At 37.2% G+C, this 15,488-nt stretch overlaps 1 protein-coding gene across 1 annotated transcript; it reads right to left on the reverse strand.

The window, feature by feature from the left end:
- Positions 1–1,584: 1,584 nt before the first annotated feature.
- LOC139740246 (acetylcholine receptor subunit beta-like) lies at positions 1,585–6,655 on the reverse strand. Its single transcript, XM_071650827.1, has 5 exons — positions 6,568–6,655; positions 5,673–5,818; positions 3,879–3,988; positions 2,475–3,246; positions 1,585–1,704 (listed from the first exon to the last, which is right to left on the reverse strand). Exons 1-5 carry the CDS (start codon positions 6,653–6,655, stop codon positions 1,585–1,587), a joined length of 1,236 nt encoding a protein of 411 aa, XP_071506928.1.
- Between the last annotated feature and the right edge of the window lie 8,833 nt (positions 6,656–15,488).

A 15,488-nucleotide genomic window follows, 5' to 3' on the forward strand; every position in this document is an offset into this window, starting at 1 on the left:
AGATAGATCAAAGTGAGAAAGGTGGAGAGGGACAGTAAGAGGGGTTGAGAGAGAGAAAGGGTGGAAAGAACTGAGAGAGGAGGAGAAGAAACATTAGGAAGGAAAGCTGGAGAAAAGATGGGAGGCAGGAGAGCAGTAGAAATGAAAACGCAAAAAAAAAGACGAAGAAGAAGAGAGAAAATGAAAGAGAAGAGGAAAAAGATTAAAAAAAAACCGAGTACAATGCGTTACTGGACTAATGAATAATATTTGATATCTTGACACATTAATGACATTAATCACATCAGAATGTGCGACAAACTTCAATGAAACAAATTTTGCGATGAATGATCTGGGAGATGCATGCTAAGAACACTAGAGGGCTCTCTCTCTCATATTGCTCTGCAGAGATGAATGAGCCTCGCGCCATAGCGATATTTTTTTTCCCAGTATGGGGAAAGGCATTTATTTGTCTTGGTGACTTGGATAGAGAATAACTATCAAGTCTTTGACTTTATTACTCTTTCTAGCCTTAAGCCTGACGGAATAAACCGCTACAAACTTAATATACTTTAGAAATTAAGAACAGTGAACGCGCGAGTCGATCGGGTGTGCACACCACGAAATGCTACTTACTCCGTATCTATACTAGGCATAAATCTATACAATGTAATAGGATAGAACGGCATCCTTTCAAAATGATCAGCGATTCCAAGTTATCTCTCCATTTTTTATTTTATCATGACAACATGCGTTGTAGTATGTAAGGGAATATGGAAAGCTGATACTGCAATATGGAGAATTAGGGATGCCAAAGATTACAAGAGCTTATTTACAAATGTGATAAAGCAGACAACGCTGAATCAATTTCTTTATTATTTGTTAGAATTAGACAATGAAAAATGGTGACAGTGTGTAAAATGAATCCCAGCCCTTCTGACCACGCGACTTTTTTTTTTTTTTTTTGGGGGGGGGGGGGGGGGACTAGGTTGCTGAAAGTGTAAAAACATAAAAACAAAAATCTTTCTTTGCTTCAACAACTTCCTTGCCCTGTAAGAGTCACCATACTACCTTACAAAAATACAATAGGAAACATGTCATAATTCAACTTTCATATCTTGCCTATTGTATTACATATCAAAATTTAAATTCGCTGAAACAGAGTTCGATGGAAGTTAAACACTGCTTAAATTCATCCGACAAAGAATGCCTACACTCTGCAGGCTTAAGAGGAATTACTATCTCGTAAATCATCATGATCGATTCGCCATCTCATGTAGCTATTTTTTACTTTAAAAAGGCCATTTCCATGATCGTGAAATTATTCAGCATTTTCTATCATATTCTACCATTCAATTTGTTTTTAACTTTAAGTGAGCTCCCCAATACTATCTGCGGACTTCCCCCTTTTCTTTCTTCTTCGTTTGCTTGTTTGGTTTTTGTTTCTGTTGTTGTTGTTATTTGCGTGTACACCAAGCACGAACCCTTCTTTTAACCCTTTCTGTGCCATACGGGACTTTGGACAATGTGTATACAACGTTATGTGGTTTCCTGTGCAAATCGGCACCAAAAACACACAAAGGGTTAATTGATTCCGTTACCCATTCATAGGACCTTCGACGTCGTCACAAGCCAGAAGCTGAGAAATGCCGCGTATCCGAGCAGCACGATCATAAACATCGCTCGACTAATGATTCTTGAAATGACAGACATCTCAGTTTCGCCCTACAGGATAATGACAGCAAAAATGAAAATGAATATACACATGTACATGTACAGAGCCGCAAGGTACCGACTGTTACACATTCACAGGAAACAAGACATTCATTGATTAGTGCAAAAGTTCTTTTTTTTTTCAAATCAATTTTCCAATAATTAACGACATAACCATAAATAGATAAATCAATACATGACCAATGACAGAAGAAAACTACAGACGTGTAAAAGAGGAAAGAGAAGAGACCCACACTACATGCAGGAACATGGAAGACTCTCCGAAATTTGCATCTAAGGTAAAAGGCATACTAAGATAGGCCTATCATATACTTTAAAGGTGTATATAGTTACGTTATCAGAATAAAAGTAATACCATTGCTATATGAATCAAAATATATTCGGCATGCAGTATTGCAAAGCGTATCAGGGCAATTACTCCCGAGGACAATTATCCCCCGGCTAAATACTGGTTAGTGATAAGGTTAGAGTAAAGATTAGGGTTAGGGTTAGGTTTAAATTTAGGGTCTAGAGTTTGGGTTAGGGTTAGGATTAAGGCTAGCGTCAGGGGAAGAGTCTGGGGTAATTGCCCAGGAGGTAATTGCCCTATACACCCATTGCAAACATTTAGTTGCAGCTTGCTAGTCTGTGATGGAGAAAAGAAATAAAGTAAAAGACCAATTGTCGGCAGCTTTCACAAAACCTAATTGGAAATGAAATATCACTTGTGTTGGTACAGGGAGGTGTGAGAGATCTTACCCTTATTGCTTCATCTTACTTACCTTCGTTGGGATTACTGGTTCTTCATCAGCAGACGAAAAAATTGTGTTCATCTCGACATTGTTTGTCTGGTTCCCACCTTCACCTCGTTCTGACGTTACTGCGCAGCTTGGGACAGTTTGATCGATGACATACCTGTAAGATTTCGTCGGTCCGCCGCCAGGAAAGTGCCCTTGATTCATACCCATGAATGGGGGCTCCTTCGCTGTATTATAATTCAGTGAAATGTTATGCGAAACGAAGGCAATACGCGCCATACAACGAAACCAAAACTGTCGCCAGTGGCGGCCGCAGATTTCGCGCGCGCTCTTGTAGATATTCAGGGTGACGACAGCTTCGATGACACTTCCGCAGGACACGACAAAAGTGACGAAGACGTACCTGCCCAGCAGCGACAAGCCATCATTGCTGGTGGGGACCAGGTCGATCACGATGATTTGGAACACGACCACGCCCAGTAGGAGAGACACTGCAGTTGATAATTTCTCTCCGCTCTCAGCCGGAACGAAAAACACGACCAGCGACATCGCGTTTAGTAGGAACAGTGGTAGCACCAGGTTTAAGATGAAGTATTTGGGCCGTCGATTCAGCATGATTTCGAAATTCACATTAAGGTTCTCGAGTTCTTTTTGAATAGTCTGCTTGTCTGCACCATAGTGAGATGCGAGGTAAATTCTGCCTACATTTACCTCCCACTGGTTGTTCCTTCTGTGACTCACGTGACTCAGTGATAAGTTCCTCGGTTTGAATGAACCTTTGGGCAAGGTGGGTGAGCTGATTGTTACGAAACAAGTGTGTTTGAAACAAGTGTGTTTGTCGAAGGGAAAGTTCTCAACGTGGGCGAGACAGTAAGTGACGAAACGGAAAATGAAAGTGATGATCACTCGACCGTCGGATGATATGAGAACTTTTCTGTTGCTATCGAAAGGATTATCAGAAGACATCATGGCCCTGGATAAGTAAAGACATCAAGGTACATACAAAGTGTACAAAAGTATTCTGTAATCATGCCTTAACTTGGTGATATACTGTATATGCAATTATACATTGAAGCAAAATAGTATGCTTATAACATGGATTGTATAAGTTAGAGCGCCACTTGGATAAAACGGGTGCTTAGCAACCTACATTATCCGTTTCATTAATCTTATTCTAACTCTCTCTCTCTCTCTCTCTCTCTCTCTCTTTATATATATATATATATATATATATATATATATATTATCATCTAATATCTCGTTTCTGCCTGTTTCTTCTCTCCCTCCTCTCACTTTCATATTATATACTTCATCCATTTATGCATTTATTTCATTTCAAATCGTTGTAATTTCTAATCAGTATACTATTTCATACACGAGTGGCGCGAAAGCAGTGGACCGATGGAAACCAGTGATGACGTCACTCACGAGTTCGTTACGATAACCTCCGGCGTCCAGACAGCGTCGGAGCCAATGTTGAAGTAAGCCAAACCGCCATAGTTCGTCTCGTTCCACGACAGTCGGTAGTCGTTCCATGCCTAGATAACACAGACAGACAGACAGACAGACAGCCAGACAGACACGCACATACACATAAATATCTAAAGATAACATTAAACAGCAAACAGATGCGTGCACAAACGAGGGGAATCTGATATTGATCATTAATGAGGGGTATACCTGGTTTTATTTCTGTAAGCCGTGTTTTGATTTTGATATTTATATCAGAAATTTATTGAGATATTTTAGAATTCAATGGGTGCCGGTCATCTGCATTATCCAATACCAACTACACTTTATTTACAAATATGGGGTAAAAAAAATCAACGATAGTTATACGATCCAAGAAACCATTTGAGCTGTACTTGTCTAATAGGCCTACTTGGGATCACTTAATTCGAACTTCTACCACGTGATATCTGTCCGATGATAGCATAGTTATATCTTGGTAGTATAGATGATAGCAAGCCTTTAAATGACATTATAGATGATAGTATCATCACAAATTTTTAATTTGTTGATCTATCTTTATTTAAACCTTTGAGTTCATTATTGTTTGTTTCTTTGCCTGTTTGTTTATCATTTTGTTTTATATTTCCATCCGAGAAGATGGCTGGATAATCCATATTCAGCTGCACTGTATATTATGGCTGGTCTTCCATGGGGTCCAGTTGGAAGTGAGGCAAAACCACTTCACCGCCTGCACCCTGGATGCTCAGACCGACCGAGCCAAATCACCAAACATTGTTATGTTATTGTTGAAAGATTGTTGCAATTTCCCGGCATTCTTTCATCAAGTTAGTATAAAGTAGCGGCCCAGCTGAAGTGATTTTCTCATGAAGTTAGTTGCCCCGTTGATCAATAACATATACAGATAAGACAGGTAAGATGGATCTACCCATGTGTTGTGTCAGGACGTTTGAAAATTCATGAAGTTCAGTTTGTTGAATGTCAGTCGTCTATTTTGTGAAATCTGATGGAGAAGGGACATTTGAGTCATGAGCGACATGCCAGTTTCATCCATGCTGCTCCACTGATCACTTGTTGACGAACGTCCTGTGGATGTATGATGTTGATACAGATTAGCAATCATTGTTATCATGATCATGCCGGACATGTTAGTCATGATCAATCTCGGTCTATGCTCACGAGCGAATGCTGGTTTGAATCCCATTCCAGGAGATGTACTAAGTAGAGTTTTTCGGCATACGAACTGTAGCAAGTATCAACAAGTCAGAAATTTTTGTTTGGGATGTGCTCGAAATGTTACAAATCTGATACTTTCAAATAATTGGAACGAGCCCTGATTTCAAGAGAGATTCAAGAGATTCAAATTCATTTTCACTTCCATCAAATAAAGAAATTATCTACAATGTATATGCACAGGTTATTTGTAATAATTGCAGAATGTGATTTACTTCCTTGAAATGCAATCTAGAGATATAAACATCCGTATGGGTATATTCGTGCAAATGTGCGTGAGTGTGTGTTTGTGTGTGTATACGAAAACATGAACCTCGATAATGAAATATTTTTTTTCTTTTTTTATTAATTATGGTATTTTCACAACAGAAGATTTCTAGTTTTTCCATAGCAACTGATTAGGCATTCTACGCATTTAACAACATTCCTGTACTTTGCATTTAGAATACGCATCAGTTAAAGAGTTAGCAACGTTATGTGTAAAGCTCATTTTACTCTTTCTTATCAAATACGACTTACAAGATCAAAGAGTTTGAACAAGACGAACTGTATGTCGATGTCTATGGAGTCGTTCGCAGCTCTGGCGGGTCTGACGCGGGGGTCGTAACCCAAGTCCAAGAGGTCTCGGACTAGCTGTTCGTCAACAGATACGGCACCATGCGACCCTGTGATGACATGGTTTTGGAAACGCTTACTAATAAGAATCAGTGATTGATGTTGCTTATCTTACAAAACACACACACACACACACACAAATATATATATATATATATATATATATATAATTCTATAACATTTTGATAGCATTCAAAGATCTTTTTTTTTAGTAAATCGCTTACGAATAATCAAATTTGATGCATTTGGAAGACAAAGGAAGACTTGTATCATCATTCCTTTCATCTGAAATAAAAAGAAGAGATTGTAATGCATTATCAGCGTCCAACAGCTTTCAATCGTTTCACCAAATTTCCATTGTGTCTTCTTCAGGCTGTCTGAAACCCTGAAGAAGACGAGTGGCGCGTTGAAAATTTGGTGCAACGATTGAAATTTGTTGGATAATAATGCATTACAATCTATTCTGTTCCTTTTTTTTTTTTTACTGAAAAAACAAAAAACAAAACAAAAACACGTGCATGGACTTCAATAGTGAATATGTGATTGTGAACGATATTACTCTGTAAGCATGCTAAACTCTAACTTCCAAAACTCACCCACTTGATTTCTGTCCAAGTTTCTTGATGTTTTGATCACACACAATTCGATCAAGGAGTGGATTTTCGCTTTAATTACTCCAATGTCCCTTTAAAAATTGTAATCATGATATGGCAGTTGCTTGACTGGTAATACCATTATGAGTGACGAAAAAAAGCAGAAGGTGCAATGAAGACGAGAAAGGGATCATGGTTCTGAATACCTTGCACAGCAGTCAGTACGCCAAGTAGTACGACAAACACAGGGCAGAATCCATACAAAGGTGATTCTCCAGACTTCTTTGAAATCATATTGTTCGTCCCTGATGTAATAGATAAAAATACAATTTTTGATGTCGTTTTTAATGTATGTTAAAAGTATTCACATTTCGCGCTTTCACATAAGCTTACGACGTTAAATTTGATTTTTACAAATAAAGCTTATATACTCTATCCTATATAACATTCCTTTCACACCCCATTTCACTCAGTACTGGTATTTACTCTGACAATATTATGTGGTACCCTCAGTGTATGTAGTAGACGAAGTTTGTTTGTTGTTTGTTTGTTTGTTTGTTTATTTGTTTTATTTAATCACGGGGCTAAAGGGACTCAATCAGCCAAGAGGCTGTTTTTCAGAGAGGCCGTGAACAAAGTATTTGACAAACAGAACAAATCAAAGATATAGAACGAAACAAAATCAATGCATACATAGAGGTGATACAAATATAAAAAAGAACAAAAGGCAACAAAACAAAGACTAAACGTACTCTAAAATCAATATAAATGCAACAAGATAACAACAATCATCTGAGGTGTTTATCTTCATTTAGGTTAAACAAACTCTTCAATGTGAACTCTGAGTACGCGTATGAAAATTTACGACTGAATCAAGAGCATTTCTAAAGGAATTCAGACTGTCTAATATTGTAATATTTTCGGGGAGATCATTGAAAATCCTTATGCCAGTATACCACTATGCATATGTTGTAAGTATACATGTATATGTTAGACATAAAGAGTTACCTTGTATAGAATTGCGATCATTTAACGCTTGCGTTTATTTCGGACAGAATTGTGAAACATATATAGGCCTACCTTGTACATTATTTTCATTAACTTAGAACTTATCAGTAAGTCTCAATTCGTATGTCGTCATGCCTTTATGACTTCCCGATCATTTTTTTAAAATTATTTCGAACTGATAAATTTCCTTTACTTATTCATTTATTCATTTATTTATCTATTCATTTATTTTATTTCATTTTATTTTTATTAATTAATTAATTAATCAATTAATTAATTCTTTTTTTTTTGGGGGGGGCACCGAAATTTCAAATTAACGATTTCAGCAGCCCGAACTGGCCACCAGAGAAAGAACAGTTAGCGCCGAGCCCTGTATAGACCCTGAAAGATGTATATTTAGTTTTCATACATTATCGTGCATTTTTAGTAGTTTCCACTACGCAATGTCATGATACAACATTCATATTGAGAATGGAAACTCACCTGTTTAAAGCCCACATGCAGTCACATCTCTCTTCTCTGTTCTCTGTTTAAGCCAGAATAAGTCAAGCAAGTAGTTTGTAGTCGTTGTCGCTAACTCTACATGCAAGATAGACTGAAGGTGTCGGTCTGTATCAGTTCGACGATGCTGAGCTCTTCCCTTTCTTTTCTTTTCGAGGATTCCAGATTATTTTCAACATTTAGAGTGGCAACATGATATCGGGTCTCCATCCTAACCTCTCAATGTCTGTCTGCTACTGCCCCGCCCATCCAAGTCATCTGCCTCCACCAATCAAATTCGCTCACGTCTCTCCTGCTCTACCCCCCTTCCTCCCTCCCTATCTTACCTCTTTCCTTTCATTACGATTCACTCTCATTCTGCAATACTGGGTACTAGTACATTATCAATGTTTCTGGAGCACGCGTCCCCCGTCCATGGTATGTGCAAAGTGCACTTGCTATTTTGACAATGCCGTGGGCGGATTAAAGTTAATGGCGCAGGGTTTTAAGTTTAATCAGGTTATAACTAGCTTTAATCATACTTTCATTCACAGCGTAATCTCCGGCTTATAAAGCTTCCTAGCGTTGTCACATTGTACGAAGTTATCATTAGCTGTTCATGAGCACGAGAAAGGCGGAAAAAGGATTCATACCTTGCCAAAAACGGAGTTTTGCTGTACCCAACCTCGTGAGAACGAGATTCCTCGTACGTGATACAAAAGACCCTCTATGGTTTTTGTTTTCTTTTGTTTTCTTTTTTTTAACACAGAAACACTGTCTTTGTGTAATAAAGTCATCATCATATCCCTTTAAAATGATTCTTTGTAATCATTGTTCAATATAAATGAACTTAATCTGCTTACGAGTCTGGTTATGCATTCATTACTGCTTGCCAATGGTAATTTGTTAATGGGAATGTCAAGGAAGTGCCCAAAGAATAGAAGGGGAATATGAAAAACTGTCACTCGTTCTTTGCACGTTCGAGGTGGTACTCAACTTCCGGAACAAGCCAATTCAAAGTTGTCTCTCCCTCCCTCTCTCTCTCTCTCTCTCTCTCTCTCTGTTTGTTCAAAAGTAGATATGGAAAAACGGTGGCAATTTGTGATATAATGACTCATATCACTCCCGACAATTGACCCTTGTTTGTCTTTTTTTCCGGGGGGGGGGGGGGGGGGGCTGACGTGGAAGGATGATTTTTTTTTTCGCTTGCTCTTTCTTTTTTTCTTTTTTTTACTTCTCATCTTTGCTTCATCCACCTCGTCACCTCAGGAGTCACCATCATCAAATTGTTACCATAACAGCAGTGAAAGTATCAAATCTATACGTCCCATGTACGTACTTGAGTGTGTTCAGAAGAGGTTTGGTAGATTATTGTTTCGTGACTGGGAAACAGGTTATGATACGTTGTTGCAAAAGATACGTTTCTCGAAATTAATTACAAGACGTAAGTATTTCAGACTTATAATGTTTTACAAAATGATAAATGATATAGTGAACACTGGACAACAAAGAATTACACGAGAGAAAAGATTTGGTAGAAATGATCATAATCAGAAAGTATATATCCCGTTTGCAAGAACTGATTATTTCAAATGTTCTTTTTATCTCAAGACTTCACAAGAATGGAATTCATTGCCAAGTAACATTGTAGCCAGTACATCTCTTTCTCGCTTTAAATATTTATTAAGACAGTTTTTATGTATGTGAATTCATTTTACAATGTATCATGTATAACATATAAGTCTCATTTGATGAATTTTAACCCTACTCTGTCTGGTGCAATATTAATGTGCATATACTATGATATAGACTTTTTTTTAAATGTATTCGTCCATGTTTTAATATTCCGCTAGTATACCCTGCAATATGGTTTGTTGTCTTAGATGATTATTCCTCTCTTGCAATATCACTTATTTACATTTTATATTGGTTACCCATTTTTTGTGCAATATATTGCTGTTCCGAAGGCCAGAGTTTGATTTCATTGTCATTTTACAATAACTGTATTATTATCTATACCTATATGTATTTAGATTGTTGTATTTCAATGTACCGATCATAATTTTTAATTTGTTTTATTTGGTGATGATGTACTCCAGGGGTGCAGACATGCATGGGTACTCGTACCTTTTTTTTTTGCACCCCTAGACATGTTGTTTTTGATTTGTCTGAATAAATACAATACAATACAATGGTTTTTGTACATTAGCAATGGATAAAGATCCGGTTTGAATGGTATATAGAGTTTGATAACAGTTTATGTTCAACACGGCTGAAATTCATTAAATAGAGAATGCCTACTGTCATTTTTAAAAAGAATGACTTTCTCGTATTCAACAATACCATCACCTCTTTTAATTAGCTACCACAAAAATATCGTTTACATATATAATAACATCGTGAAAATATGGAATATCTTTTCCACTTTATACTGTACTCATTTCGTTTCCGTAGCTCGTATCAACTCCTGAAATACTATCTGCCGATTTTTATCCTTTTTGCCTTCTCCTTTGTTTCTTTTTTTCCAGCACACAAACCATTAACAGTCCATTTAACCATTTCTGTGCCAGGGACTTTGAACAATGTTTATAACGCTATAGGGTTTTCTATACCAATCGGCACCAAAAACACACAAAGGGTTACTGCAATCCACTCATTAGGACTTTCGACGTTATCACAAACCAAAAGCTGAGAAATACCAAGTACAGTGTGTATCCGAACAGCACGATCACAAACATTATTCGACTTATGAATTCGGCAACGACGGGCATCTCGGTTTCACCCTCAGGAATACGAACGGCCACTGAAAATTGATGACGGTACACCACACTTCCCAAAACGATATATTTTGGTGGCCCGGCCGATCGCGAAGATGAAATTTAAAAAAAAAAGAATTTTTATACTTTATTCAATTTGGCGCCACTACATTTTTTGTCGGGCCACCAAGAGTTCATATTCAAAGATTTGTCCCAAATGGGCCACCAGAGAAATGAGAACAAAGGTAGAAATGAAGTATAGACAACCGAGAGGCTCTGATGGTCACACTTTCACAGGAAACAAGATATTCATAAATCATTGCAAAGATATTTGGTGCTATCCATTAATTGTTTCAATGATTAGAGTGTAAGTTAATTCAGGAGAAATATCACTCCATCTTACATCACGCAACAACTGGGAAAGGTTCATTACCGCGCACTTGATGTTATGCCCCGGATCAACCTGAATGCATTGCACTTAGGGTTATAAGGCTTAGGGATTGCACTTCGTCAAACAGGCAAGAAACATCTGAGGCATTAGGGTAATATTCATCTGGAGTGTTGAAGTCAGAATCCTTGTGAATTGTGTGTCCGTTTCGTTTGGGAGTAGTGATTATGCTTTCGTTTAATACAGTAATGTATTTACTGATGGCAATCTGCTAATGGCTATCAATCTCACAATCCATTAGGCTTAGTGTCGTTAAAATTTAGTTCTGTATACTTCCCATGAGCCTCAGAGCGGAACCACACTTACAGGTAACATTTAATAAGAAAAAAAAGGGGGATGAAATAACACGAAAACCCGTGACTTTCGATGGTCCCCCTCCCAGTTTTTCCCCGTCGAGGGGCTTGACCCAATCAACCACAACCACTATACCCCCTCCCCGTTCTCACGTAGAATGTATTGCCACTGATGGCAATTGCTGATGTGCCTTCCTCTTATCTCGGGGTACTTATGATAAAGCAGGATAAAACAATTAGTACCTTGTATAAACTGGATTGAGAGAGACGGTTGATGTTACATGTATATGAGTGATGAAGCTGCTCTGAACTGACTATCACTTAAATTCATCCCCATATTCAGCGAATAAGTACATCATGCACAACTTTAAAAACGTATTCAACGCTCAGACATCATACAATGTATAACTCTTCCATCCAAAACAGTCTACATCTGCTTCACAAAAAGGAGTTTCACTGTTCCTACAACACGTCCAATAGAAACTTCGGTTCACTTCAGTGCTTGTGCCAAAATGTCAAAGAATAATTATTCTGATATTTGGTCCTTTCAGCCTAGTCGAGGAGCTTGTTTCTTCATAACTTTCACAATGTGGCAAAACTGAAGAACCTTTTTTTTTTCTTTTTTCTTTTTTTTTTAATGTGCTGGTTTAGACTGGATAGAGAAAAGCAAGGCAGACTTAGGGAGAAGTGGCCCTAGGAACACGACTTGTTGGAAAGTTCATGGAAACATTTGGTGAGATTGTCCAGCATGAAACAGGATAATCTGTCAGCTGACTTGCTGCTTTTTGTATTTCAGGATGATCTGCCAGCCTCCCTAGCACCATGACTCACATGATAAGTTATCCTGGCAGATCATTCGGCTGCACAAAATTAGAATCCCTTTACCACAGAATGATAATCTAGCCCCTAACAGCCAGATACAGGAGTCAAGGTTGAAGTTCAGATATGTTTCATCAATATCAATTTTTATCAATATACATACAGTATAAACTTTTCTTTCATATGCTCATCCTCGAGTTGTCTCATCTCAATAAAAGTTTGATGAAAATTGGACAATCCGTTCAAATATTATGAATTTTCAAGTTTCAGTGCAGCCATCGCCGGGTGAGATGACTACTACAGCTTGTGATGTCATGTGCGTAGAACGATATAAGTACAGTTGTACATACAAAAAAAAAAATCAATGTATTCTCACTTTTCTCACAATAGCACTTGACCTGCCTCTTTCAGAAGGTAGGGAGAATAATATCAAATTGTACCCTTAATTATGTCAGACGCAAGCTGAGAGAATGTGTTCTTTTTTCAGAAAAAAAAAAAATGTGGAATTCTGTTTATATTTTCCTTATAATTATTGCTCTCCGCTTGTGACATTACACACTGTAGAAGACTTCTCATCCAGCAGTGACTGTGCAGAAACTTTAAAAATTCATTACTTTTGAACGGATTGTCCAATTTTCCTCAAACTTTCCATGATGTGCTCTACTAATACATTGTATTGGTGCATTCACTCAATCCTTATGTATATGAAGGTGGACTTGTCCTTTAAATATGATGCATTGTGCCAATCGCCATCCACAAGCTCTATTACATGGCCTTTACAGACATTTTCTTTCCTTTTTCTGTGAATTTATTTCAACCTTCCAAACTGTGTGCAGTGCCAAATGTATTTCCTGTCATGAGTAAAATTTGTAAGATTTTTGTAAGATTTTATTGACTCTATCGACCCCCTCTCGGGGTACAGTATGAGAGTACAAACATATATACAATATATGAATACAAAAATATGTGATAATGTACATGTTCATGTAAAAATAACAGATATAATTATAAATAAACATGTTTACAACACAAGGCGTAAAGGACGTTTAACTACTCTACCACTACGTTTACACACATTCACATCTACTTTACATTCGACAAAACTACTGTCTTTCTCCTTTGGTTTTGAAGAAAACTGAAACAAAATTATTCTGACATGAGTTTCCCCTGACATGAATAATGCAGACATTTAAATCACACTGAAATACACAGACAGAAGAAGCATTGCTTTCACACATAGACTGTAAACCATGCTGTACTTTAATGACCTGGACATTGCCGATTACAAAGTAATATCAAGTACATTCCATCAACAATTCATAGATCATACTAGTTCTGTAATCTGATTGATTCTTATAATCGCTCTACCATCACTTTGTGAATTCGGCTTAGCCGGTACACTGTACAAAGTGTATTCACCACACATAACTTTTCTCATTTGGTGTGTTTTTTTGTTGTTGGACATATTGCTTCATAAGCAGCAACCCATCACCATGACATGCCACATTTAGTGGACAATTATTGGGAGTTTGACATGTAAACGATCAGAATTACATAGCAGTCACATACAGAATTTCAGGCGAAAATAAAAATCTTTATTTACATTGAAAACAGCTTGTTCAGTACTGATTCATGACAACCTTTACGGGGACAAAAAAAAAAAGAAGAAGAAAGAAATGAGATGACAAAAGCGTAATAATTCTAGATATGGCACACTTCAACTCTTTAACTGCCTCCTGTAGTAACACTTCGTTGCTTTCATGGTTGCCACATTTTCCTGCTCTATATTTCTCAGGATGTTCAAACCCAAACAAAACAAACAATCAGAAATACAGTAAGCTGTGAGATAAATATAAAACAAACTTTTTTTTTTCTTTAAATTCATCACAATTGCTACACTCTGGAATTATAATTATTGTATATGCACAGTGTCAGTACTTCTTGTACACCAACATAATGTGTCTAATCCACAATGAAATTATCTGGAAACTTTCCTTTTGACATGATCTGAACGCTCTACAGTTCACACCTGATACAAGTTTTGTTTTGTTTTATTTTTCATGATCTGGCAGAAATAGAGGAATACACAACAAAGAGGGAATCCTAAGAATCCTTTTTTTTTGTGGGGGGGGGGGGGCATAATTTGGCTACATGAACTACACGTAATACACTTGTACAGCTAAAAACCATCGGAGCAATGTCTGCAAATTACTGCAGCTACTCTGCTGCCTCACCATTTCTTGCAGTCACGAGTGACACTTGTATGGTACTTCTTGTGGTTTTGTGCCATTAACAGAGCAGACAGTTTGTACATGTACACATACGTTGCACATTTATTATGTAATACAGTGCACTCTTGTCATAACGAACACGGTTAAAACAAAATTCTGGTTGTAATGAGGTAAAAACTCAGGCTGCAACAGTATCCGCTCTATGTTGTGTTTTTTTTCCTTTTATAATGAAATTTCAATATAACAAAAGAAAACTGCCAGTTCCAAGGATTTTGTTACAAGAGTCCACTGTAGTCCCACAAATTCATACTTGGATTTGATTGATTTGATACTGGTGTCATAGTTGGGTTAAAGTTTGGCCCTCACACAATATATACCCCCTCGTTTTCATACATGTCTATCACTGTGTTATAAAGAGACAGGATCTTGGTCATCATACTTTCCATTTCTGACAGTTTCTCAAACTCTAACCACAATGAAAAAAAAAAAAATGACGACATTTGCAGCATGGAATATGTTGATCTGATAAGTAAAGAGTCCAATCATCAGCTATTCTCTACAAGTACAGTATAGTGTCTCACAAGGCTTCAGGAGAACCCCACCATTCTATTCGAATTCATAAAATTCTCCTGTCGAGGTGTTTTCATTGCAATTGATTGACAAATTGCCCTACATCCATGTAAATAAGCACTGAATTGATCAGTGTTCTAGTAGTAGCCATGATATTGTTTGTGCCTGTTAAAGACAGGGTAGTAAAACATAACATCCTGGGTACATATAATCTGAAGACACTCAAGATTACATAAAGTTACCCAATTTTACACTCTGGAAGAAACATGCAGACTGAAGTAAGAAAATGAATGATAGAACTTGGAACTGTAAATGTAATACAAAAAGAATATGATATTTTGTGACTTTAAATACCAAGAATATTAACTAGAATATTCTAAAATCCTCATCAATTCAGTGCTATCTGACCAGACTGAACACATAATACTATATTTACATGTAATGGCTTCAAGGTATCAAATTAAATATTACTTGGTAACATGCAGTACGTTTGTTCCTAGCCTAAGACTTGTTCTTCATTTG

Source organism: Diadema antillarum, unplaced genomic scaffold, assembly GCF_040938485.1.
Source record: "Diadema antillarum isolate AM-2024a unplaced genomic scaffold, OU_Dant_1.0 seq00000845_RagTag, whole genome shotgun sequence".
NCBI lineage: Eukaryota > Metazoa > Echinodermata > Echinoidea > Diadematoida > Diadematidae > Diadema > Diadema antillarum.